The sequence below is a fragment of the Pteronotus mesoamericanus genome, unplaced genomic scaffold (genome assembly GCF_021234165.1).
Source record: "Pteronotus mesoamericanus isolate MK-2021 breed Mesoamerican mustached bat unplaced genomic scaffold, CSHL_Meso_final scaffold_651, whole genome shotgun sequence".
Taxonomy (NCBI): domain Eukaryota; kingdom Metazoa; phylum Chordata; class Mammalia; order Chiroptera; family Mormoopidae; genus Pteronotus; species Pteronotus mesoamericanus.
In genome coordinates, this window is record NW_026555325.1 from 15,447,847 (window position 1) to 15,474,307 (window position 26,461).

The 26,461-nt window shown below is 38.4% G+C and overlaps 1 protein-coding gene across 11 annotated transcripts in view; it reads right to left on the reverse strand.

Annotated features, from left to right (window-relative positions):
- The window catches only part of NEB (nebulin), a 199,472-nt gene that overhangs the window by 67,918 nt on the left and 105,093 nt on the right, over positions 1–26,461 (reverse strand). For all 11 annotated transcript variants that reach the window (XM_054562772.1, XM_054562777.1, XM_054562775.1 and 8 more), the window contains exons 79-107: positions 25,513–25,617; positions 25,263–25,370; positions 24,551–24,862; positions 23,670–23,873; positions 22,733–22,837; positions 21,429–21,536; positions 19,658–19,969; positions 18,689–18,892; positions 17,883–17,987; positions 17,189–17,296; positions 16,115–16,426; positions 13,911–14,114; positions 13,480–13,584; positions 9,865–9,969; positions 9,445–9,756; positions 8,632–8,736; positions 7,877–7,975; positions 7,578–7,679; positions 7,330–7,437; positions 6,394–6,705; positions 4,740–4,844; positions 4,530–4,634; positions 4,072–4,179; positions 3,161–3,268; positions 2,945–3,058; positions 2,362–2,559; positions 1,868–1,972; positions 1,042–1,146; positions 837–941 (exon numbers count right to left, since the gene is read on the reverse strand). In XM_054562772.1, coding sequence (XP_054418747.1) covers positions 837–941; positions 1,042–1,146; positions 1,868–1,972; positions 2,362–2,559; positions 2,945–3,058; positions 3,161–3,268; positions 4,072–4,179; positions 4,530–4,634; positions 4,740–4,844; positions 6,394–6,705; positions 7,330–7,437; positions 7,578–7,679; positions 7,877–7,975; positions 8,632–8,736; positions 9,445–9,756; positions 9,865–9,969; positions 13,480–13,584; positions 13,911–14,114; positions 16,115–16,426; positions 17,189–17,296; positions 17,883–17,987; positions 18,689–18,892; positions 19,658–19,969; positions 21,429–21,536; positions 22,733–22,837; positions 23,670–23,873; positions 24,551–24,862; positions 25,263–25,370; positions 25,513–25,617 — 4,488 coding nt within the window. The remainder of the gene's footprint in view (positions 1–836; positions 942–1,041; positions 1,147–1,867; positions 1,973–2,361; positions 2,560–2,944; positions 3,059–3,160; positions 3,269–4,071; positions 4,180–4,529; positions 4,635–4,739; positions 4,845–6,393; positions 6,706–7,329; positions 7,438–7,577; positions 7,680–7,876; positions 7,976–8,631; positions 8,737–9,444; positions 9,757–9,864; positions 9,970–13,479; positions 13,585–13,910; positions 14,115–16,114; positions 16,427–17,188; positions 17,297–17,882; positions 17,988–18,688; positions 18,893–19,657; positions 19,970–21,428; positions 21,537–22,732; positions 22,838–23,669; positions 23,874–24,550; positions 24,863–25,262; positions 25,371–25,512; positions 25,618–26,461) is intronic.

The window sequence follows — 26,461 nt, forward strand, 5'->3', positions numbered from 1 at the left end:
TAGTGACATTTTGCTTTGTGGGACAACACCTAACCCACTGAGCCACACCAGTCAGGGCCTGTGTTATTCTTGCCAAAAATGCATACTCTCAATCTAATCATGAGAAACATCATATAAAATCAAAGGAGGGACATTCTACAAAATAACTGACCAGTATTCTTCAAACGTGTCATGATCAGAAAAGGACAAGGAAAAGATTGAGAAATGATCAGGTTGGGAGAAACTAAAGAGTCATGAAAGCTAAATATGACGGGGAATCCTGGACTGGCATCTAGAACAGAAAGAGCCTCAGTGGAAAAACTGGTGAAATCTAGATAAAGTCTGTAATTAACATTCTAACAATGTTAATTTCTTAGTTTTGATTATTGTGCAACCAAAAAAACTATGCAGGAATTCTATGCAATATTTTTGAAACTTTTCTGTAAATCTCAAATTATTAAGAGAAGAAGTTTTAAAAAAATGTGTGTTGAATTTAATCAATTCAGAAGAGGAGAAAAAGAGCACTTTGGCTGGTCTGTAAGCCACTGGCCACTAGAGAAGCCAGAGAAGGACAAGTTCAAGATGAACAGAGAATAGCTTCCATGGCACCTGTCTGCAGTGTGGAAGAAGTTGCTGAATTTGTGTCAAGTGCGTAAAGTAGTGCAATATTCATTCAAATTGGGGCTCATCTAATTGTAAGTAGGAGGATTTATGAGATAAAGTAGGAATTTGATGGTCCAGGAAAAAAAACAAAACTGGACAAACCTTTGGGAGTAAAGGCCTATCTCTTTTATTTTTTTATTGACTCTAAAGGAGTGGAAGTTAACTCAAAGCGGGGAGATAAAAAGCCAACTCACACTGCTATAAAGGTTCTTCAGATTCTTGATTCTGTCATGGTCCACTGTTTCTAGTACGGTTGTATACTTGTCCTTAGTCTGATGATAATTTTCTTTATATCTCACCTACACAGATTTAAAAAAAAAGTAGGTTATTCTTTTCTGTTGTAAAATATGTAAAGATCAATAATGGCTTGTTCTGGAACAGAAGACAAGGAAGACGCACCTCACTGGCATTAATGCCGCTTTGAACAGCAGTCACGTAAAGTGGAGTATCTGTGACCAAATTATAATTTGGTAGATTTTCTTTACCTGCTGCTGTGTATTGTAGCTGTGAAGAAAAACAAAAGTCATTTAAAATGGTAAAACATAGGTCTGCTGTTAGCTTTGGCAGGTTGTACCCACTGAGATGTGCCCTCATTTTTAGCCTGGCTTTCTACTTTAATCCTAGCAAGGAGGCTACCATGGTGCAGTCCTGCAGGTTTTGTATGGCTGTCAAAACTAATAGTTTCTCCTGTCCAAGAGTGAGGTCTGTCCAAGAGCCAGGCCCCATCTTCTTCTTGTTGCCTGTCCCATGCCTGTGCCGCACCCCAGACTGCAGCCCTTTAATTTCATCATTCTATTAGTCTGCCAACTCAGAGCTGAACCATATGCTGGGAGATTTCCTAACTATCTATGTTTTTACTTTAGAGCTTTTCATTCTACTATGGTCAAAGCATCCACTTGTATTCTACTCTCTATAAGTTAAACTGATCAGCTAAGGTATTGATGCTTGAGAGTGGTTTACTATGAAACACCTTTCATATAATGTTCTGTTAGAAATGTTTAATGCCTTAAACTATTAAGAAACTCAAGCCAAGAAGGTCCAGCACCAGAATAGGCCACCAGGAGATGTTTTACTGGGCAGGGGACCTTTGGCTTGCTTTGATCACCCACTGTTAGAGCAGCGTTCTCTGCCTGGGCACAGGGAGAACCTTGCCAATATCCCACCGAGAGCGCTGTGGGTTTCACTGATCCACAGCCAGTTAGTCATTCTAGGGAGCCCGGCTCACCTGACTCTGGAGGTCATACGATTTCTTGGCCTGGAGGATCTGTGGGGTATCCCAAACATAACATCCGATGCCTTTCAGCCAGTTCAAGTCATCTTTATACACATTCTACAAGAAGGAAGGAATGGTGAAAGATAACAGGTATAAAATGAATTTACAATTGAACATTTTGATGATGTCTTATCAGCTCTTGGCTGTGTGCGATGCTTAGTGGTCATAGTGTGGACTTCTCGACAGGTGGGAGGTCTTTAACGTTCTTGCCTAAAGAAGCTTAGGAGGAGAGCAATAGCTAAATATTAGTCTAGTGTTAAACAGTCTGAACATTGAACATAGGTGTCCATGGTTCCGAGGGAATTCTTACACTAAAAAGTGGTCATTCACGCCACTTTGCTTTGAAGAGGAGCAGGGTTTATGAATGTGGGGATAATTAGAGGATGAAGGGCCGAGGCAGGGCTGGGTGAAGCCTGTAATTAAGTGAAGCTGCAGAAAAGACATACATCACTCAAGATCTCCTGGGCGTTTCGGACCCGTATAACATTGGGTTCTTCTGGAAGAGACGTCCACTGGTGGAAGTAGTGTCGGTACTCTAGGTCACTGAGGATGTACTGACACTTTTTGGCCAGCACGTGATTCATCATGTCATTGGGGATATGAACATTTGCTTTGGTGTCTTCATAATGTTTTCGGTAGTTCAGCTAAAGAATAATATTTTTTAAAGACAGAAATAAGAAAAGAAAATGTAAATTTTCCAGATCAGTCTCTTATAGTCTTATTTCCAATATAGATCAATGCCTTGGGAATAGACAAAGGTTAAACAAACAATGCTTTGATATATTCTTTTCAAAAAAATTCCCCATCCTTATATAACACAGGGTAAATAATGACCTTGTGGTCAAATACAGAGCCCCCACTGCATGGTAGTGAAGGAGGGAGGGACAGGGAGGAGACTAGAAGCCATCACAGGCCAGCTGGCAGGGGTGGGGGAAAGCCTCAGGCTGACTCATTCCTTGCCACACCAGCTGCAGCAATTCTGGAATCAAAAGGCAGATCAGAAATAAAGTTAAAGTAAACTTTGCTTACCACACTCCTCATCTTTTGGAAATCCAGACAGTGAACCACCTCAGGGAACTCACTGATTTCTTTTCCAGCCAGGTAGTGACCCTTCTGCTTCTCATATGTCTCTTTGTATTTAAGCTGTGAAATAGGTTCGACATTGAGGACCACTGAGATTTTCTAACCAGTCCGCACCCCCCAATAAAGACTCTCAAATCTATGAGAGGAAAAAGTCCTACTGACCTCACTGTTCACATAGTCAGCATGCTTGGCTCCAACAATGGGGATGTAGCGTTCATCCAAGGTATAGCCATAGGCCTTGGTTCCCTCCCATGCCCCTTTATACAGTATCTAGAACAAAGAAATGTGTGTCAACAAAAGTTTGCTTTCACATACCACTAAAAAGAAAGTGGTAAAATCAAGGTAAAAGATCTATACTTAAAGGCAAGGCCTAAATCTTTATTTACAACTGTTAGTGTACCTATCTAAGAACAAGGTAGTCTTTTGGCTTGTTGCATATGAAATCCACAAACTCTCAGGTACTTTATAACAAAGGTTAACTATAGTTACAGTTCTAATAAAAGCAAAAACAAATTTGCTCCCAGGGAGAGAATCGTCTAAGATTGTTTCCCACTGAGATTGAACATAGGCATACCGCATACACAGTTACATCATCCTTTAAATTACGCAAGTCCTCCATTCTTCAGCTGGAAATGTTTGTACATGATTGTTGGGGAAGGACCTGACTTTTCTGTCTCTTCTCTGATGATAGTTGCTCTGTTCTGTGTGTACCTAGAGCTGGTACAGCACTTGTTATGTTATTATCTATCTGTTTGTGTGTCTGTTCCTCTCACTTGTGTGAGTTCCTGAAGGGCCTGTTTCATTTGAACTTTAGCTCCTCAGCGCCTCCTACAGTGCTCTGCACATCACAGCAGCTCAAAACAAAACAAAACAAAACAACCCCCCCCCCCCCAAACCCCTACTAGCTGAACAAATACTATATGGTCTGAATAATGTGTTACTTCTAATAAACAAGACTAAACAAAATAGAAATAAAAAATCTCCAAAGTTCAGTTGTTCACAAAAATCATCCAAGAATATGAATACTGACAAGAGCTTAGGAACCATTGTTTATCACAGAAAATGGAACTTACAGTACTGTAAAGTTTTTCCATGTCTCTGGAGTGGGTGATATATGGTGTCTCTGGAGAAAATGTATACTTGCCCTTTATTAATTTATTAAATGTTTCTTTATATTTTATCTAAGGAGAAAAAACAAAACAAAACCTTCAATTACTATAAATGTATATTTAAAGTTCCATAGATCTACCTAAGCAAGATAATAATCAGTCTACATTTAGAGATTAAAATGAGCAAATGGACTACAGATTAAAATGGACTGATTTCAGTCCATATCAGCTAATACAACAGAATAACTTGGACAAAAATATGGATATCTAAAAGTGGGTACAATTAAATCATGTACTAGTGGGTTTTAAGACATTCTGTCCCAAAGATTACTTTAGAACCCCTTCCCCCGCAATTTTCTTACAAGCCAATCTTGTAACTAGCTCCCAGTCTATGTACCTTACTATACACAAAGGAAACTTACATCACTTTGATTGACTGAGTTAATCTTCGCCAAAACAATCTCTGGAGGATCTACCACACTTGTAAAGTTAGGATAGTTGTCAAGAGCAGACTTCTTATATTTCACCTGCAAAGAAATAGAGATGATGAAGTCAGGTCTCTACAGAGCATCTATCCCTACATGGTAGGTAAGGAGGCCAGGTATTAGGTGAGAATAGCAGGTTTTGTGTACCTGATTCACCAGTTCTTGGTTTTTAGTAACCCTCACATGGTCCACAGAATCCAGGGGGATCCAGCCAATGCCTCGGAGCCACTCCAGGTCAGCTTTGTAGACAATCTGAGAGTAGGAGAAGAGATATGATACAGGGAAAAATGACCCAGACACAAGGTTACAGATAACAGATTAAAACAATCTCTTCATCCTTGGCCAGTGTGGCTCAGTTGGTTGGAGCATCACAGGTTTGATTCCCGGTCAGAGCACATGCTGGTTTGAGAGTCAGTCCCCGGTTGAGGCACACAAGAGGCAACAAGTTAATGTTTCCTTCACATCAATGCTTCCTTCTCTGTCTTTCCTCCTCCCTTCCCCTCTTTCTAAAATCAATAAGCATGTCCTCGGTCGAGGATAAAAAATTAATTTAAAAAAATGTCTTCAGCTTTTAAAGGATTTCAATCTGTTATAGCTTCTTCTCTCACTGATTTACCTATGATTTCATCTGTACACCTGAGCAATATTTCTTGAACCTCTTATGGCGAATGATGCACCGTGCTAGGTGCTTTGAAGGATAAGCATAAAGAAGGAGGCCAGGCGTAGAGAGAAATCATTTACAAAGCGGGAAGTGTGAGTCCTGAGGGAGCAAGACCACTCAAGTGCTATGGGAGGTAAGGGCAGGGAGCTGCTTTTACAGCTGTGAGCATAAACGAAGGTTTTATCAAGGAAGTTGCAATTTTAAGTGAAATTTAGCAATCTTAAGTGAATTTTAGTATATTTAGTTATATAGAAATACGTAGGACATTTAGAATAAAGGAAATTACAGAAGTAAATGCTCAGGGATTGTACGGTAGAGGGAGGCAACCTTCAAGCTAAGCTTGCGTCTACACTTCCCTGCCTCGCTCCTGGATTCCCCCAGCCCACCCACACCGGATGAAGAGTGACTAATCTGATTCAGGTTCCACAATGGTCTTTCTGCTGCAGCAACCTGTGAGGCGAGAGGTGTATGTTCAGCACCTGCGCTACAGGCAATCTTTCTGTTTGTGTTTCAGTAGCGATGAGAAGACCTGGGTCAGACTAGCTCCTCGGTGCACCTGAGCATCATGCGTCTGTTCCCTACAGACTTCTGGTGTCAGGTAGAGAGCCTGATTCAGGCTTCAGCGCAAGGCGGCCTAAGTCATATTCTCTACCTTTGCTTTACCAAAGCTCTACAGGAGAAATTCTGGGCCCTCTGGCAGTTCATCAGTATTGTGCATTCCTTTTGCTCTGATTCTTTTCAGCTGCTTCCTAAATGCCTTGAGGAGTGACATGACTGGCAAAGCAAGAATGGGGCATTTCCGGGTCCATGGCTATTCTGTGAAAATTCCACCTCAATCTCAGTTCCCACCCAGGTCAATTATTGCTTTAAGTCAGCTGGTAATTTTTCATGCAAACGTGACTGAGGAGTTGCTAATGCGATGGTACAAAAGCAGCAGGCTTTAAAAAAGTTGACTTTGAAATTTTTCAGAAAGGCAGCCAGGCGGCAATGCTGTCACTCAACCGCTGCTCCTGATCTTTCTCCGCTTCATACCCAGCGTCAACATAGAGCTCCAAGTTTCAAAGAGCGGTGGTTCCAGAGAGCTACTTAGAATTCCCAGACTGTATGTTTCTAGGTAATTAAGAAACAAAAGTCACTTACATCGCTCTGCAGGTCATAGGCCTTCTTTGCCTGAATAACATCGTTTTGGTCAGGATGACACGTCCATTGGTGCAGGTAATTACGGTAATCGATATCACTGGCAAGGGACTGCCCCTCCTTGGCAGCCAGCACTGACACTGCGTCCGCAGGTATACTGATTTTGGCCTTTGTTTTATGATAGTCCTCTTTGTATAGTCTGTCATTCTGAATCTGGCCTGCGTGCTCAAACCACACCAGCTTAGGATCATCTCTCATGGTCGGAACACCAACATAATGACCTTTTTGCTTTACGTGTTCAGCTTTGTATTTCAGCTGGTGGGAAGAAGCACAGAGATTTCACAGGCTTTTTATGAGCACACAAGGCAAAAGGGACTTTGAACGTCATTAAATTCAGCCCCCCAGCTTTTTGTGCCACACATCCCCACCCCAAGAATAAATAACAAAAAAACATTGAAATAAATAAAGATAAGAATTTACCAACTTAAAAGTGGTAAAAAATGAAACATTTGTTTTCTAATTCTGACAATATTTTATTTGAAGGCCTAGAGATCTTAGGAAAGTCAGGGAATAGAAGAAAAAAATAAAGATGGTGACGGATGTTAATCAGCCTTGTTGTGGCGATCATTTCAAAGTATAGACAAATATCAAATCATTATGTTCTATGTGTGATACTAAAAAAAAATTAAATAAATAAGAAAAAAAAACCAAAACTCAAACACTAACCTTTAAAAAAGCCAAGGGGGAAAAAAAGGAACTCGCCAAGCCCAGGGGAAAAGGTCCAGACAGGAGCAGGTGCTCCCACCGTCCCCACGCCTGGCCAGGCTTGCCCAGCTGGCAAGGGACGCTCCACCGTGCTAGGCCTTGGTGCAACCAGGTTACCCCAAATGCAAATGCTGGCCTTTGCAAAGTGTTCTCCTAGCAGGATGAGTTAATTACCTCGCTCTGAACATCACTGGAGTGGTGGGCATGAACAAATGGCACAGCATCCGGAGGCAAGATGTAACCTGTGGCTTTTTGTTTCTCCCAGCCTTCCTTGTAGAGGTACTAGAAGACAGAAGGCCACAACAAAGGATTAAACTGAGGAGTCAGAAGTGAAAGATACGTTGTGTGCTGACATCTCAGACAGCTATGATGTGGTCCTTTCTTTTCACACGAAATCCCAGACATCTGGGTAAAAGCCATACCGGGTCCAGTATCCGGGCTGCCTCCTGAACAGTGTGCAGCAGCGGGGTTTCTGTGAGGGTGTACTTTGATTTGGTATCATTCCAATTTTTCCGGTATTTAATCTGGAAACAAGAGACAACAGGTAAGTCGCTTGATGCTAAGAAAACGTGGTGTAAGCAAATGCTAGTAGCATCAATGACCTCAATGGTCACATCTGTATCTCAGACAATGATTGCATGCCAAGTGCAAGTAGGTAGGGAAGCTTTGGAGGTGACATCTCTATGATTGGGCAATTTTAGAATGACAGCAAAGTACTTACATCATTTAGGATCTCCCCACTTTGTTTCGCTGTCACATAATCAACTCTGTCATCCACAGGAGTAAAGTTCAGAGTTTCAACTTTTGTGCGATATTTACTCTGTGGGAAAGAAAATATCTTAAATTTAGTTGTCATATTTTTTTTTTTTTATTTACTTTTTAAATACATTTGTCTCTGCCTTCCCCCCACCTCTTTAGACAGCCATCGTCACTGTTCTTATGTGAGCTGAGAAAGATCGGCTAAGTTTAAGGATTCTTTTCTACTAGAAGTATAGGGCACCATACTTGAATGGTGTCTTCTTGGCAATTTGGCTTTCTTAGCATTTTATTTTTAAACAAATGGGTTGGCTTCTTATACCTCCCATGGATTTTAAAGTAGTAGGTTTGCTTAGCTCCCAAAGTCATGTAATGTATCATTATATGCGTGTGTCTTATGTGTATTATAATGCTCAATACATTTTTTTTTCAACTGGAAAAACTTCTCTCAAATATTTTCCTATTGCTGTCAAAAGAAGTTTTTCATTTGTACAGTTTCGAGCATCAGTAAGTGTGATGGACTTTATATTATGGATGTGGTCCTATAGTTGTCATAGCAACAGTACAGGATTATTTTGGGGGAAAAATGTATGCTTGGCTTAAATGACAGCAAGTAAAATTGTTTAAATTGTTGATAGGGTATAACTAAACTTTGGCTTGTGTCTTTCAGTTCAGTTTTTCAGGAAATTGAATGGATAGCAGGATAAAATGTTGGAATACCTCGCTGAAGATGTCCCCAGCATACTTGGCGTGATTGACAGAAACGGAATCATTGGGCATCCACCCGATCCCACGCAACCATTCCAAGTCAGCCTTGTATATAGCCTGTGAAAACAAGGCCGGGATAAAGTCAGCAACCCTAGCCACAAGTCCTATTTATTCTATCCATTGGTCTGATGGAGAAATACAATTTAAGAATGATAGACTCAAGCAGCCAGGCAGCTAACATAAGCAGATTAATTAGGAGGCCAGATGGTATGATAAACTAAAGGACACATTTTTTTATTTAAAAGCGATTAGCTTCAGTTCAGCTGGAGGTTGTTGTTGTCAGGGCTAATGCATGTTGACAACTTCATCCTCTGATTTTTCAAGAGGAATGGGAAATCATAGATTTGTACACAAAATTTCCTGGTCTAAAAACCTTGTCAACTTCAAAATTTTTACACATTTTGTCAACTAAAATGACAAAATTTTAGTTGTCATTTTAGTTGATGTATCTGTGCCTATATCCTGTCCATGGACTGCCAATATTTTGCTTATGATATAAACCTCTGTTGCTACTTAAATTCTATAGAAATAATATTTTCACCTTTATTTGTCCTTACCCTGTAATGGTTGAGAGCTATATTCATGCTACTGTTTATTTCTTGACACAAGTCGAGAGGGGATTTTGATACCATACTATAACATGTAACTAAAACCAAATTCTTGGCTGCATAAGACATACAGCTATGATACAAGGACTTAATGACAAACTTTTTGGGAGTCATGGCAAAATGGAGAAGAGTTCATCCTAAAATGCAGCCCACTCACATCGCTTTGCAGTTCATAGGCTTTTTTGGCCTGAATCACGTCGTTCTGGTCAGGCAGGCACGTCCACTGGTGTAAGTAGTTGCGGTAATCAATGTCGCTGACCAGAATCTGGCACTTTTTAGAATGCAAGATGGAAAGCATATCCACAGGGCTCTGGAACTTAGTCTTCCACTTGGCCCAGTTCAGCCGGTACTCTCTTTCATTCTGAATCTTGCCAGCTATGAGGGCCCACTGGATCCTGTTGTCATCCCTGGCTGTGGGGGTACCCACGTAGTGGCCCTTCTGCTTCTCATGGTCAAGCTTGTACTTATACTGGAGATGCAAAAACAAAGCAGATGGATCACAGTTTGTTCTCTTGATGCACGCAGGGCATTTGCTTAAAAAAAAAAAAACAGAGAAGCTGAACAAGGCCATACTTACATCACTGGCGATCTCCCTGGAAGCCTTGGCAGCCTGTATGGGGATGGCATCCAGCCGCACGTCGCAGCTCGTCTTCACTTCATCCCAACCTTCGCGGTAAATTTTCTGAAGAGAACAAAAGGTATCATTCCAGTTTATGATCTACCAATATGTCTGAGGTCTCAAGTGGAATTATTATCAGAGGGGTGCAGTTTTGAAGACCCAGAACCAGTAAAAGAAAGGAGAATGGGTGAAAGAATCATTCTGCACCATGGCACTGAAATGTAAAGTCGTGTCTGGAGCCCAAATATCTAGGTTTGACAAGAGTTCTTTCTTTTCTATTTGAATCATAGCCTTGATGTAGCTGTTCATGGTTTATGTAAAAAGAGTTTTGTTGCTTTGTGTATTGCTAGCTTTGGGATAAATTTAAGTTGAGGCATTAATGGGCTGTTATTGAATTTTTTAAAATTTAATTGATTCAATTTTAAAATTCAATTCAATTTTGTGATCTTCAAAATTATAAACTGTTTACGGAGTAAAAAGGATTTGCAGAGTTTTCCCCCAATATGGTTTCTTAGATCTTATGTGATTGATGATGCATATTGTTTGGGAATGTTAGATGTTCCTGCTAAGGTACAATTGGGTATTAATAGCCATTAAAAAATGTAGTCTTTTTGTTTGTAAAGAGAACTTAATTAAGAGAGTGACTAGTTTATAGATGACTTTGAAAACACATGTTCATATTTAAATAAGCACATTCTGTATTGACAATGTCAAAAAGACTCAGAAATAAGAATAATTTACATGTGTAATTTAGAAAACATACCAATCAGTATGGGATCTTGAACTGTGAAAAGCAGAGATGAATTTCAATTATTGATAATTTCATGGCTTTGGCACATCTGAAATATGAGTGCTCAGATAAATTTTTTCTTTGTAAGTATTGATACATTTTACTGGAATTTTTATTCAAGCTTTTGCATGAATTTGGGTGGGCGTATTTTAACAATTGACATTGTTTTCCGTACAAAAGAAAAAGTATTATCCACATTTAAATATTTTATATTAGATAATATTCAATGCACACTTATCATTATATTATTTTAATTTTTGTTTTTATTTCATTTTATTACATATATTATCACATTATTTTTCTTATGTCTTACTCTTTGTTTGCTCATGTGGTCAAACATATTTTTTTAAGAGATTTTATTTACTTGTTTTTAGAGAGAGGGCAAGGGAGGGAGAAAGAGAGGGAAAGAAATATTGATGTGTGGGAAACATAAATCAGTTGCTTCTTGCACGCCCCCAACTGGGGACTTAGCCCATAACCCAGGTAGGTGCTCTGACTGGGATTTGAACTGGCAACCTTTTAGTTCGCAAGCTGACACTCAATCCACTGAGCCGCATCAGTCAGGGCCAAATGTATTTTTTATTTGAATTAAAAAAATGTCTGGCTTAAGAACAAACTCCTTCATCTACTAACTTTGAGAACATGGGCAAATTTCTTAATCTTTTTAAGTCTCAACACTCTTACCTGATAAAAACAAAATAACCATATTTTACTAATGTGGTTAGTGTGAAGATTAAATGAGTCAATTTAACATGAATTTGCTTGGTTACCTATAAAATTGTGTACAAATATTCTAAAAATGTTGTGCATTTTAAATGATGGAGAAGGTTTTAAATAGTGGCTTTTATAAAGGTTATATAATGATGACGCTATGTATAAAAAAATGTACATTTTGGTTAACATGCAAATAAGATGTTTGATTTCTTCCAAAACACAAGCCATTTTCATTAATATCTAAGTATCTAAAGTTAATAACTTTATTTTTGGCAGTTTCAAATATTAGCCTAGCTTATACCGTCATATCAATGACAGGGTTCTGGTCAACTGAGAAATGTATCATGTGAAAGAGAGCACATGAGACTTTCCAGAATTTTCCTGCCACAGATGCTTCTGGACCAAACCAAAGAGCTGAAGAGGCCACACCGAAATGAAGAGCTGATTGCCTCTCCATCCAGTCACTTGACAAGAGTACACTGCACCATGACACTGATTCTGGTCCAAAAAAATGTATCAGTGCCCTAAAATTTTGGTATTTTTCTCAATCCCTGAAAAAATTAGTTCCCAAGTGGCTCATTATAATAGAGCTGATGGTGTACAGCTTGGCACATGGTGAGGAATCTTTGTTTGCCAGGTTCCTTCTCACACAAAGATGTACTATTATTTTTTGTGTGTGAAAAGAATTTTTTTAATTTTTAAAACTTATATTTATTTTCCATTATCAGTTAGTCTCCTTCTCCCCACCCTGCCTCCTGCAATCACCACACTGTTGTCCATGCAAAAGTTACAAAGGAGGGTGAATTACACTAAGCTAGTATTCTTCTTCTAGGTCATACGCAAGAAACCTCTGTGGCCCATGAAGTACGTATCTTTTGTAATATTGCTGAATTGTGCAGTTAGCCATGTTACTAAATTCTCTCATTTTACCTAACATATTTTTATTTTGATTCTCTTGTTTCTCCCAGGCATGTAATGATTTATTCTGCAAATAATGATAATTTTGCCTTTTTTTCTTTCCAAAATTCATCTCTTATCCTTACTCTCACTTAATTATTTTGGCTCAAATGAGAAGCTTGCTCAGCTAGAACTTTCAGCACAATTGGAATGTTAGTGAGCATCCTTATTTTATTCCTGATTTGAATGAGAAGCTTAGTTACTGAAGGTGAGTTTGGCTTTGATTTGAGATTTATTCTTTTAGTCACCTCAAGAAATCACTCATTTATTCTTATTTTGCTAAGATTTGACTTTAAAAATAAGAACAGATATTGGGTTTTATCACATGCCTTTTTGAATCTGATATAATGAGATTTTTCTCTTTTGTTCTATTATATTATCAGGTTTCTGAATATGGAATCTCCTTGGAATTCTTGAATGAACCCTGGTTGTTTATGTTATATATTTATGTACAACTGAATTTGATTTGTTCATATTTTATTTAAGGTCTCTCTTGTTATTGTTGGTCTAGTTTTCATGTGGGAAACTATTCTGACAAGTTTTGGTAACTGTGGTGGCTTTTCTTTCATTGGACTCTATGGTAGTTTGTTTTGTTTTGTTATTTTCCTTGAAGTTTTGATAAGGAATTTTGCCGTAGAATCATCTGGGCGACCTTGGCATTTGAGAGGAGACAGGAAAGTCTTTAATAACCCTCTTAATTTCTTGCTAGATGTTTTTATCTTTTTTCTGGGGTCAATTTTGGTAATTTGTAATTTCCTGGAAAATTCCCTATAATTTGGGTTTTAAAACTAATGTGCAGAATTTTGCAAACAATTCTCATATTTTGAGTTCATCTGACTCCATCATTAATTCCCATTTCTTGTTTGTGGTGGGTCTCTTTATTCCCCTTTCATTTTTCTTGTCCTTATTCCCCTCTCCCTTCTATCATGTTGACACTGGCTCACCAGTAACTGACCCTGCTCAGTGACTTTGAGCCAGGCCCAGAGCTGATGGAAAGGAGTCCTCCCTGCCTCCACTAGTCAGTCTTCTCTCCCTTTGCTATGAAGCGGTCCACTGGAGTTGCACCAACTGAGAGACTTTTAAACAAAAAGTGAGTCTGTTGCAGTACTTACATCACTCATATTAAGAGCATTGGCTCTGGCGAGATTAATTTCTGGAGTGTCTGGCATTATGTGGATCGAAGTTTTATCCTTGTCCCAAAGTTCTCTGTACTTTGGCTATGGGAAGAAACAATAATAACAAAATCACTTCATAATTTTGCTAGTTCCAATGCACAACTTTCAGTGTTTCTGATCCAAGATCTCTTCATAATAAGATATAAACTTCTAGAGTCTTTTCCCATAAGTTACTCAAATTTGATATGAAATCTTTATTAATGCCTTTTATTAATAGTTTGAATTTTTAAAATTAATAAGTACTAATGAAACAACCCTGTCACCACTAGTTGTTAAAATCTTTGTTATCATCAATATTATTATTATTAGATTACTAGGTTTCTTTATAACACGAATCTAATTTTATTATAGAGAAAATGAGGACTTACAATACTAATATTTTCAGCATTTGATTTAGCAAGGACAACTTCCGGTGTGTCGACAATACTTGTGTACTTGAGGTTCACCACAGGTGTCCGATAGACGCTGTCTCGCAGGATGTCCTGGGCGTTTTTGACTCTCAGGACTTCAGGAGACCCATCAGGCATCCAGCCGATGCCGCGCAGCCACTCCAAGTCAGCCTTGTAGATAGCCTGTGAGAGAAAACAGAGTTAGCCGGGGGCTAGGGACAGATTTTTAAAAAAACTGTCGTAAAATAGGGAAGCAATTTTGTATGTTATATTTTATCTTCCACAAACAATAAAAAAACTGAGCCCTGTCCTGATGAACATAATTTCTCATATGCATAGCAGTGTTTTGTTCTGTTTGCTTTCTGTCGCAGCGGGTCTAGGTCTATGTTGGGGTGCATATGCACATGTTAAAAAGCAGAAAGATGTAGAAGGAGCTCTCTGTTTGGGGAATGCATGAATAAATTTTTGAATAATCGTCATACTAAAGTCAATGTGGACTTTAAAAGCAAGGATAATGGACTCTCCATTAAGTTCTCCACAAGGCAGCCAGAATGGTTTTGTCAAAATTTGCAATTCCAATCTGATGTCACAGTATTCTCTCATCCTATGGTTTCCCATTAGTTTTAGGATAAAGATCAAAATCTTTAATATGAACCAGAAGGGGAGGGATAACCTAGTACAAGTCTCGATCTGTTTTTGACCTGTGCATTCTGACCATGTTGACCTTCTTTCAGTCTGTGGTTTGCATACAGCTCCCTGTGAATATGTTGGTCATTCTGGAGGAATGTCCTCTGTGTCCTCTTCACAAACACACCTTCTACTCTCTCTTCATATCCTCACTAAACCAGCACTTCCTTAAATAAGCTTTGCCACCTCTGATAGGACCAGAGATCACTCCTCCTCAGCCATCTCACTGTTGACTGATATTTTCTAATTAACATCTATTTCTTTGTTATTAATGTGAATGCCCTAATGTTCTCTAAAGAACATGCTCTTATTTCTTCGTATTTATTTATAATTGTATCTTCAGGGCTTAGCACAATGCTTGGCACATGGTGTGTTTAATACATATTTTTAAAAGATAATTAAGAATTCAATCCTTACCCTAGCTCCACAATTTTGATTTTATTTGGGTTTTCTTTTTTCAAAATAGCAACTCCCTTTGAGTTAAGATTTTCATTTTCTTGGTTATATAAAGCTCTTTTCCTAGACACAGGTGAGTGGTTGACCACATAAAATTGCTCTATGTTAAATACTAATTATTAATTATATTAAAATCTATGGTGTTTTTCAAAAATGATATTTTAATAACTAGTTTATAAGAACACATACCAGGTTAAAAAGGCAGTAAGAGAAATGAAAAATGTAGGAAAAATTTTTACCTTAATGAAGAATGACATTATATGTTTTAGTGTGTAAAGTTGGATAGATGTCCAGAATTCAGGGCATTCTCCAAGAGGATTACATACAAATTTTGAAATTTCCCTTCCTCTCTCTCTGTATACTAACACGCTTCAGGTTAATGAAGAGACTGCACTTCTTTAGGAAATGGGTTAACATCCACGGGTTGGCAATTCATTTCAAGTGATGGGCATACTTTCCCGTGGGGAATTTCTTCATTATGAGAAAGCATCTCTCGAAGCTTAGGGGAACCTAGTTCACATAATTTTAAAAAAGGCATCCCTTCTATAGAAGAAATAAATAGCCTGAGGGGATTCATCATTTCCAAAGCAGTGAATGGGCATAAATATGAGTAAATCTAAAAATACTTTGGGTAAATTAATGAAACACTATGTTGTGAAGCATGCCCAGTTTAAGGGAAACTAATGAGTCTGGAGCCTGCTGCTAACCTTTCAAGTTAATTTTTCGGAAGACAGCCTTGTCCTCCTTCGATACATAGTTGAACGACCTTGACAATTCTCATGTCTAATAAACTACAAACACTGAACATGTTAATAAATCTATAGAAAAATTATGAAAAGGAAAACTTAACAATGACAATGAAAACTTTCTGAATAAGCCCAGCAGTAAGGTAAGCAATTAATAAACTTGGTAAAATACCAAAGAGAAGCGTGTACATAGGGAGAGTTGTGCTTTCTCAAGCACTGGAAGAAGTGCCCAGGCACAGCAGAGGAAGGCTTCCTCCATGGGGGATGGCCCACCCCTCACAAGCACACACTTACATCACTCTGCAGGTCGTATGCTCTCCTGGCGTGGATCACATCATTCTGGTCAGGAAAGCAAGACCACTGGTGCAGGTACTGGCGATAGTCCACATTGCTTGCTAATGCCTGGCCTTCTTTGGCAGTATGGATGGACACCATGTCCCCTGGGATGGAGATCTTAGCCTTGTGGTCATTGTAGGCCTTTTTGTACAGCCTGTCATTCTGCATCTTTAACACATTTGCTGCCCAAACCAGTTTAGGGTCTTCCTTGGCATTGCGACATCCAATGTAATGGCCTTTCTGTTTCTCATAAGCAGTTTTATATAGATACTGGTGGATAGGGACAGAAAAAAGAAGAGTTGTTTTTCCAAACTCAGTTTTTCTTGACATCCTGTTCAAAATAGCTCCATTCCCTTAGATTACTCTTTCTGGGGCACTGTGAGCACTTCTAAGGCGAGAACAGTGCTTCTCGATTATCCTCCAACCAAGGCGTGTCCAGTGTTTCCCACGCTTCACCACCCTCACATGTTTTGCCACAAACATGTACCACATGTACTTCATACTTGAGGTCAACTTGATTCTTTGTTGACATAAATTTATTTTTAAAGTGTAAACTTACCTAATTTTTATTTTAAAATTTATGCTTCTATCTAAATGGGATAAAATCTGTATTTTTCCAGCACACATTAAAACAGATATATAACCACTTTTAAAAATGCCTGTTTTTGTATTGCATAAAATTATCACAGGTACCACCTATGCGTGCTGCACTTTGAGCAACAACAGAATTCTTTCTACCCATAAATCTCTAAGTGCTTATAAATTAACATATTGAGAAGACATTGGAAAGAAAATCAAAATTTGTGCTTAAACATAAGAAGAGCAGAACTAAGCAGAGATGCACGAAGATTATCAAATTGTTGTAAAAGTTGTTCTTGAATTTGGGATTTGAAAACAAGACACTAATAACAATGACTTCCATTTTTCTTAAATATAATTCCTGGGGAAGTAAGTTAAAGGTTAGGACAGTATTAATTCCCTGTGTTCCTACTAGTTAGTGTTTGTTAAAGCTGGGCAAGGAGGAACTCTTACATCACTGGCAATATCCCTGGAAGCCTTGGCATGTTGGATCCCAATGGCATCTGCACGCAGGTCATAACCCTTCATCTTGACGTCTTCCCAAGCTTGTTGATAGTGTTTCTGCAAATGGAGATTGCAACACCACAGTCAATCTGAAGAAGGAGCTACTGAGTCAGCATTACCGATATGTTCAAGAACATATTAACAGTTACACTAAAATTAATCTCCCCTTAAGATTTATAAAACAGGCTGGTTTCATACTGAACTTAAGTTACAATAGATTTTTAATGAAATTTAGTAAAGTATTCTCTAATAACTTTTTTTTTAAAGAAGGAGATTTGAGAGACAGTGAATCATGTTAAAATGAGAAAAAAAGAGATATTGTTTGGTTTTTAAAAGGAAAAAGCAGTGATGGACCATTAGAAAGAGAACTGAATAGTACTATACATGCATATGTATGTTTATGTTATGTTTTGGCAAAACCACTGCATTTTTCCTTCCAACAAAGATCTAAAGACATAGATCTCTATATTTTAAACACACATTCAGGTATATACACAAAGGCGCTTAATATTAGCTTAAAGACTAGAAGTAAAAGTAATAGTAGGGAAGTGCCTTTTGCTAAACTCTCCCCAGAGCATATGGCCAGAATGTTTAGTTAGGCAGAAAGCATTGTTTAAACCTAAGTGGATGCATAGCATCTTACGTCGCTGATCTGGATGGCGTTGAGTTTGGACTGCAGCATCACTGGAGTGTCGGCTGGCACATTCACATTAGTCTTCTCTTTGTCCCAGGCTTCGCGATACAATGGCTAGTAAAAATGAAAAACAAAGCATAACCGATTAGTAAATAAGCCAATTACAATATGAAAACAATTATAGGGACACAAAAATTCTCTTTGGCGGTTCTCCTATATAAATATAGATCACTTTTTTTTTTTAATTTAGAAAGTGCCAATAGTAACTACAACAAGAGGAATACATTTATGCGTAATATAATATAAATGTACAATGAGTCAGAAACACAGTAGTAAAATGATCCTTTTGCACTTATTCATGTGTAATTTATCAAGCAGGTAAACCCACATTGCAGCTAATTTTAACAATCCACGTTCCTAATAAAGTCCTGGCTCCTTTAGCTCAAATACACTATCATAGTGTCTAATATTGCTTCCCCTGGACTTTTCAACTTATTCCAAAATTGAATGCCAAAAAAAGGTGGCTATTTTGTGATCATGGTATTAACTGGCTGACCTGTAGGGTAAGGCCTCAAATGTGTTCAAAGTGCACATCAGAATGTGTGAAACATGCAGATGTCCACCAAACTTACACTGACAGAAGTTGTCCAAGCACATGAAATGTGGATATTGTTAATTGATAGACTATATAAAATTCTATTTGGATACATGTATCTTCAAGATTCTAATGCTGGTATTAGCAGTTTAAAGTTCACAATTAGAACTTTCACTGAGGTTTCTCCAATGTGCCTGAACATATTGTAAACCTGACTTACCTCACTGATCTGGAGAGCATTGGTCTTTGCCAGAATGACTTCGGGGGTATCAGCAATGCTGGTGAATTTGAGGTCTTCGGGCCTTGTACGATACAACCTTTCGTTGACGAGATTTTGGGCATTCTTCACTCTTACCACTTCCACAGAACCCTCTGGCAACCATCCAATACCTTTCAACCATTCCAGGTCTGATTTGTATACATTCTGTAGGACAAGAGGACCACAGAGTGCAACAGAGTCAAATTTGCCTACCAGAGCACAATGCCAGCAAACCACACGCTATCTCTATTTAAATCAGCGAGGTGGCCAATCCCTTGAAATTCAAGGGTCAGCTTTAAATGTTAACATTTGTGTGTTGTGTCTCTGGAGCACATCTCTGGGAGAGGTTCACAGTATCCTACAGGAACTGGAGCAAGGCTGACAAGTGGTACTTGGGGAATGACAGACAGCAATGGCATAAAATCAGGGTCAAGCTTCTGTGCTCACCACTTGAAATTTGCCTTTTAGGCACCACTGGGAATAATACCTGTAGAAATCTACAAAAAAAGACCCTTAGATTCATGTATAATGAGAAAAAATACATAGCTATGCGTATATATGCTTTTCTCTCTATATAAAATATAAATGTTTTCCTATATGTATCAGATAAACTTGAAATTCAAAATTTTCTTATGTTTAACCTGTCTCTGAAATTTAGATATCTGATAATGCAAATGTACTGGATCAGAACAACTGGGAGTAAAATTTTCTACCTAATTGCATAGAATAGCAGAATGATTTTCATCTTGATGAATAAGACCTTGCCACATGAAAAAGTATCCTCTGTAAGATAAAAAAAAAAAGTCCAGAAAACCTCTACTATCATGAATGTACAGAATATGTTGGGTTCTATTAAGATTACCAGTTAAATTAATTTTCCAGGGAAGACACTGTGACTAAACACACAGACACACATCTCCCCTTACGTACATCGCTCTGCAGTTCGTAGGCTTTCTTAGCCTGGATCACATCATTCTGATCTGGCAGACATGTCCACTGGTGCAGATAATTGCGATAATCAACATCGCTAACCAGGACCTGGCATTTCTTGGCTTGAACAATTGACATCATGTCCAATGGTGTATTGTGAATTCCTTTAGACTTCTCATAAGCTTTCTTGTATTCTCTATCACTCTGGATCTTGGCAGCATGTATGGACCATACCAATTTGGGGTCGTCTTGTAGGCTGCGGAAACCCACGTGATGGCCCAGTTGCTTACGGTAACCTTCTTTGTATTTGTACTAAAGTTGTGAAAAACCAAATAAAGAGAGATGTGAAAATAATGTATTAAGAGGACTTTTCATTAGGTGTTTCAGAATATTTTCTTAATGTAAAACAGCTCAACATTGGCAGTCATTATATACATTAGCTCACTTTAAGGAAATTAGATAGGGCTATTTAGACAGTTTTATAGAGGACATGAGTAAATTGGGGGGGAAATAGTATAGTGAACAAGAGTAATAAAAATATAATAATAGCTACCGTTTACTGAATGATCACTATATGCCAGACACTGTTATGAGTGCTTGAAATGTATTAGGATGATCTATAATATATTGCTCAATTTTTAAATTAAAAATAGCTGACAATGGCAATTATAAGCTCATTTAATCCTCACAACATCTCTACACAGTACTACTAATATTATCACATATTTCAGATGGGGAAAATAAAGCACTGTAAGGGTATCCATTGTCCCCAAGGTGCAGGTGGAACATTAAGTCTCCCGAGAGTATCAAAGGTACCTCAGGAAGGAAAAAGTCATGTATGCTTTAGGAGATAGACAAGGTGTATGTTTCAGGAGTGGAAAGCAAGGTTGCTGATTTAAATCAGAAGATGACAGTAAAAAGACCTGTGGATAAGAGTTTCCATCTGATCCACACTTGTCCTAAGTGTTTTAGGACTAGCAGGGGTGTCCAAACTTTTGAAGAGCTGTCTTGGGCCACACATTAAATATACTGTGACACGTAATCACAAAAAACCTCATAATTCTTTAAGTAAATTTATGATTTTTTGTGTTGGGCCACATTCATAGCCATCCTGGGCCACAGACTGGATACCCCTAGCTAGAGTAAGATAGTTTCTCTTTATTTCCTATACTTAGGTAACATAAGCAAGTTTGGACAAAAGGGAGATAGAAAGAATGGGAATAAGGCAGATACTGTGCTCTGCTATGGATTTTAGAAATAAAAATGAGGAATGACAAGGAAGAAACAGCTGGGTACATACGATAAAAAATAGAGAAGAACCTGGAGAAAGGGAACAAAGGTGGCTTAAGGATCTGGAACTGGAGTTGGGGGAAGACTTGATAGGATGATTATTTTGACTGTTAGTAAGTTTTAAAATTACTGTTAAATGAACTTCAAAAGGTTACTGAGAGCATTATACATAAGCCTTGAGTATGATATCTTGCTTATAAAGTGTGATTTCATTCTTAAGTCTTCTTGTTTGAAACTTTCATCTGTGATTTATACATATGTAGAATGTCCTAAATATTTGGGGGGTAAAATCACATATACCTCCTCTATGCTTACCTTAATGTATCTCTTCGCATTTAAATGTTCTCAAATGAAGTCTTTAGTGTAAGACAAAGCATGATAGTTTGCATAGATTTTTTTTAAAAACACCTACACTCTTGAAAAATACTCTCCCTAACTACTGTATGGAAGAGAAGAACCACAAGGAAGAACGGAGCTGTACCTCGCTGGCAATGTCTCTGGAGGCTTTGGCTTGCTTGATTTCAATAGCATCTGCTCGTATGTCATAGCCTTTCTGCTTGGCTTCATCCCAGTCTTTCTGGTACAGTTTCTATTGAGAGGAAACACAGGTTTGATGACAAGAATTGAAAATAAGTGACTATACTCAAGTACTCATATGAATCAAAGGCATAATGTCAACAAAGGAAAAACAACCATCACTTCTGAGCTCTTCTTTTGGTGACTGGTTTTTTACTTTGCACAGTGTAAGACACTTCTGATTAAATTTGTAAAAGTAAACATCTAAATCTAACAGCTAAACATCTAAATCTAAACATCTGAATTCAAACTGATGTTTGAATTTTTACATTTATCACAATATGGTCCACACCTGAAGAAGTCCCATTACAAGTACATGAAAACTAAGAATCAACTGTGAACCTTCACAAAATACAAGATCTGAGTAGATTTTCTTCTTAATGTTGTCCTTTGACTTTTTAGAGGTCCTTGCTAATGGGATGTGATATAGATATCATGCATATCCTGTACTTTGCTTGTAATTAAAAGTTGTCTTTAGCCTTTTCTTATGGCCTTTCAATGCCAAGCAAGAAAGTTTTGGATCAATCAAAAACCTAAAGAAAATAGAAAGTAAAAAGGCGATAAAGACTGTTACCTCTTATACTTTCTTGCGTAATAGGCATTTAATTAGGGATTTCATTATTCTCAAACAATATACAATGAAACTGAGCTGTAAACAATGGACATAAGACAATGATTTTAAGGTTGAAAGGAGTTAAGTACACTAATGAGATTCAGGTATCCCAAATGTTGCAGTGCTGGAACTCAGCTATGTATCTAAACTAACGTTTAAATGAGAATTTTCATTCATATTGCATTGGGAATGGTAGCTAAAGAGAATGAATCTAGCCCTGTCTGGTGTGGCACAGTGAGTTGAACACTGGCCTGTGAACCGAAAGGTTGCCTGTTTGATTCCCGGTCAGGGCACATGCCTGGGTTGCTGGCCAGGTCCCTGGTTGCGGGCGTGCAAGAGGCAACTGATCGATGTTTTTATGGCACATTAATGTATCTCTCCCTCTCTTTCTCCCTCTCTTTCTCCCTCCTTTTCTCTCTCCCTTCCTCCCTTTCCCTCTCTCTAAGAAATAAATAAAATCTTTTTAAAAAGAAAGAAAGTGTCTAGCTCCAAAACCTGTAAACATTTCTAAGAGGTAATTTGTCGATAACACACTGCAGAAGCTGACAGATGTTGTCTCACAAAGGCATTTAACACTTCATATTTATGCCTCTTACATTGCTGATTTGCAAGGCATTGATTTGGGCCTGCAGCATGACTGGTGTGTCAGAAGGAATGCTGATGTTGGTTTTGTCTTTATTCCAGGCTTCTTGATATAGTTTCTGTGGAGAGAAGGGAAATATTATTTCAATATTTAATAGACAATGGAGATCTGAAGCATAAAGTTTAGGTGACTATTTAACCTGGAAAATGGTTTTATGTATGTTTATGATGGTTAATTTTATGTGTCAACTTGGCCAAGCCACAGTACTCAGATATTTGGTCAAACATTATTCCAGATGTTTCTGTGAAGGTATTTATAAGGTAAGATTAACATATTAGTAAGATTTCGGGGAAAGCAGACTACCCTCTGTAATGTGGTGGGCTTTGTCCAATCAGTCAAAGGCCTTTATAGAAAAAATACTGACATCCCCTGAGCAAGAAATAATTCTTCCTATTAACTCCTTTTGAGCTTGAACTGCCACTCCTTCCTGGTTCCCCAGCCTGCTGGCCCACCCTGCAGATTTTGGACTTGCTGGCCTCCACAGCTGTGTGAGCCAGTTCCCTAAAACCAATCTCTCTCTCCTCTGCACTCTATTGGTTCTGTTTCTCAAGAGAATCCTAACTAATACCATGTTATACCATTTAATAGGAAGCATTATGCCACAGACTTTAGTATTTTATAGAACTTCGATAAATAGTTGTTTTCCTGAATTGTAATGGAGTAACAGTTCTCTAATTTTAGTGCTTCCAAGTGTGCGGCAGAAGAAAGGCACGTTAGTATTTGTCAGAGTTCTACCTTGCATGTGCCTTCCCTGAACTAAGCAAGAGATTCTTAAAGCTGCTCCCATCACTATAGCCTTTGAAGAGGAACAGAACACTTGTCTGGTTTGGGTGGCCTCATTTGGAAACAAAGTCCCACGAAAGGAAAGCTTGAGGTAAGATTGTTCTTACATCACTGATTTGCAGAGAATTGGTCTTTGCCAGGACAATTTCTGGAGAGTCAGTAATGCAAGTGAATTTCAAGGCTTCTGGTCGCGTTCGATACAGTCTTTCATTCAACAGGTCTTGAGCACCTTTCACCCTGGTCATTTCTACTGAGCCTTCTGGCATCCAGCCGATGCCACGCAGCCACTCCAGGTCTGCTTTGTACACACTCTAAAGAGATGGTAGACAGAAATTTTGTTCCCATGTGAGACATATAATACCTTAATTAAAAAATGAAGTTCATGGGCAGATGGTGGTTCCAAAACATTAGGACCTGGGACTGTACATGACTTGGGGGTTTTAATATCAATGACAGAGTAATTTGTAAAAGCGTAATTCTTTATACTGGCCATGAGTAGAAATACAATAACAATAATGTTAAATTTCATGATAATTATTTGATATTTTAAAAATTATATACCTGAAACGTTTTCAAAAGGAGACTTTGTTGACTCTCACTCCATTTTCATCATATAATAAGAGACCCAGTGAAAGTCCATTTAGTGTTTTGCATACAGTACATTAGTGGCGGTTTTTAAAAAACATTCATATAATTTACCTTTGTCTGGCATATATTTTCATTGCCCCCCAAAATATAAATGACATAAAGAAAAGAGTCTGGAATACAGGCCAGGGAATAAAGGGCACGACCCAAGTAGGGTTCTTTATCTATATTCTTTGTTCCCATAACATAAGTCTTAAATATGGGTTTTTAATTAAACAACGTGAATGGCACCCTTGGGGTTGTGCAGCGCACAGCCCATGGGTCTGTCCAAAGAGAAAGCGACTGGACAGTTAGTAAATCTATGCCTTCCCATTCCACCATTCCCAAAGTTCATGGTACGTACATCGCTCTGCAGTTCATAGGCCCTCTTTGCTTGGATAATGTCGTTTTGATCAGGTAAGCATGTCCAGTGATGCAGGTAATTTCGGTAATCAATGTCACTGACTAGAGTCTGACATTTCTTGGCCAGCAAGAGACCTAACATGTCCACTGGGCTACTGAACTTGGTCTTCCACTTCTCAAAGTCTTTCTTGTACTCTCTTTCACTTTGAATCTTCCCTGCATGTATGGCACACATAATCTTGGGGTCATCTTCAATGCTCTGAGCTCCAATGTGGTGGCCTTTCTGTTTTTCATATGCTTCTTTGTATTTGTACTAAAATGTCAGAAATACAGGTTTAGAAACTCATTTCTGGTATAACCATAAACACACTGGCAATTACAGACAACATGAACACCCACAAACAAATACATAAATTTTATCTTACAAACACTTTGGCATCGCTGAATAATTTTAACCTAACATTTTATACTATTACAGACATAACTGTAGTGTAATCATATATCTTCATTGGTGGAACCCTTTCCTGCATCAACTGAAACTATAATTCGAGAGTCTATTTTTCTTCTCTATGACAACAAAGGGCAAGATCTTAGAAGGTAGGAGGCAGGACTGGAGGGAATGCACATGAAAGCAGTTACAAAGTGCGGCCCACCAGCTGCACCTCGGTTGCTCAGCAATGGGAGACCAAGGGTGTTACATGGAGGGCACTTACGTCACTGGCAATGTCCCTTGAGGCCTTGGCACTTTTGATGGAAATAGCATCAGCTTTCATGTCATAGTCCTTCATCTTCGATTCATCCCATCCCTTGGTGTAAAGTTTCTATGTGAAGAATAATCACAAAAGAAAAATAAAAGTGTAATAGAAAGTTAATAGGCCAGTTCCAGAAAGGAAGGTGGTAAGATAGAAAAAATATTTTAATTATCCCTAGAAAGGCTTAAACAACCGTTGGAAAATCTCTTACTTGGCTGATGTTGACCGAATTGCTCTTGGCTAGCATGATTTCTGGAGTGTCCGGCATCACATGAATGGAAGTTTTGTCAGCATCCCAGGCTTCCGTATATAAATGCTATGAGGAAAGAGAGGGAAAACCCTTTTTTAAAAGCCAATACATTACAGTTATTATCAAATTTAACTCATTTAACTATAAAGTAGCATTTTTAAGGTTATTTGGAGGTGAGGGAATCAAAAGGGTAGTGAGGAGAGTCGAACATGCCAATATTTAAACAGCCATGTAATTGTTTAATAGTTAAGATGGAGCAATATAATGACTCCAATTATTAATTCTTTTTATCTGGTGAAACTCAAGCTTACTCATAGGACCTTCAAGGACGAAGCTTGGCTATAGGACTGTGATATAGTAGAAATCCCTAGACTTCAGAGTCAATCCTAAATTCAAACCCAATTCCACTTTGTCCAAGATGTGAGGATTTTTTTTTTTTAGAGTATGTTTATTAAAGCTGGGGACAGTGAAACAAAGGAAGGGCTTAGGGTAAAAGAAGCAACAGGATGGGGCCTAGGTGGTGCTCTGCTCTGGCTCCCTAGAAATGTTATGAGAAAGGAGTGAGCCAAGGCAGGGCTGCTGTTAACTCATTGGAAAGCTGGAGAAAATGGGGCCTTGGGGACAGGTTCAGGAGGTTAGGCTGGGACAAGATGTCACTGCTCATTGCTCCCCTGTTGCACGTCTCATGGGGAACCTTGCAGTTTAGAAGAAAGGAAGTAAAAAGTTCACACCAGAGATAAAGCATGGGAGTACTAGAGAGAGAGCCTGACAAGCTGTATGATCTTGAAAAAGGTACATACTGCCTTGTGTTCCTCATTTCTTGGAGGGAGATAATCATATCTTTTTTACTGAGTTTTTCTTGTTGTTGTTGTTGAAGATTAACCATATCACATAAAAAAATTCATCAGTT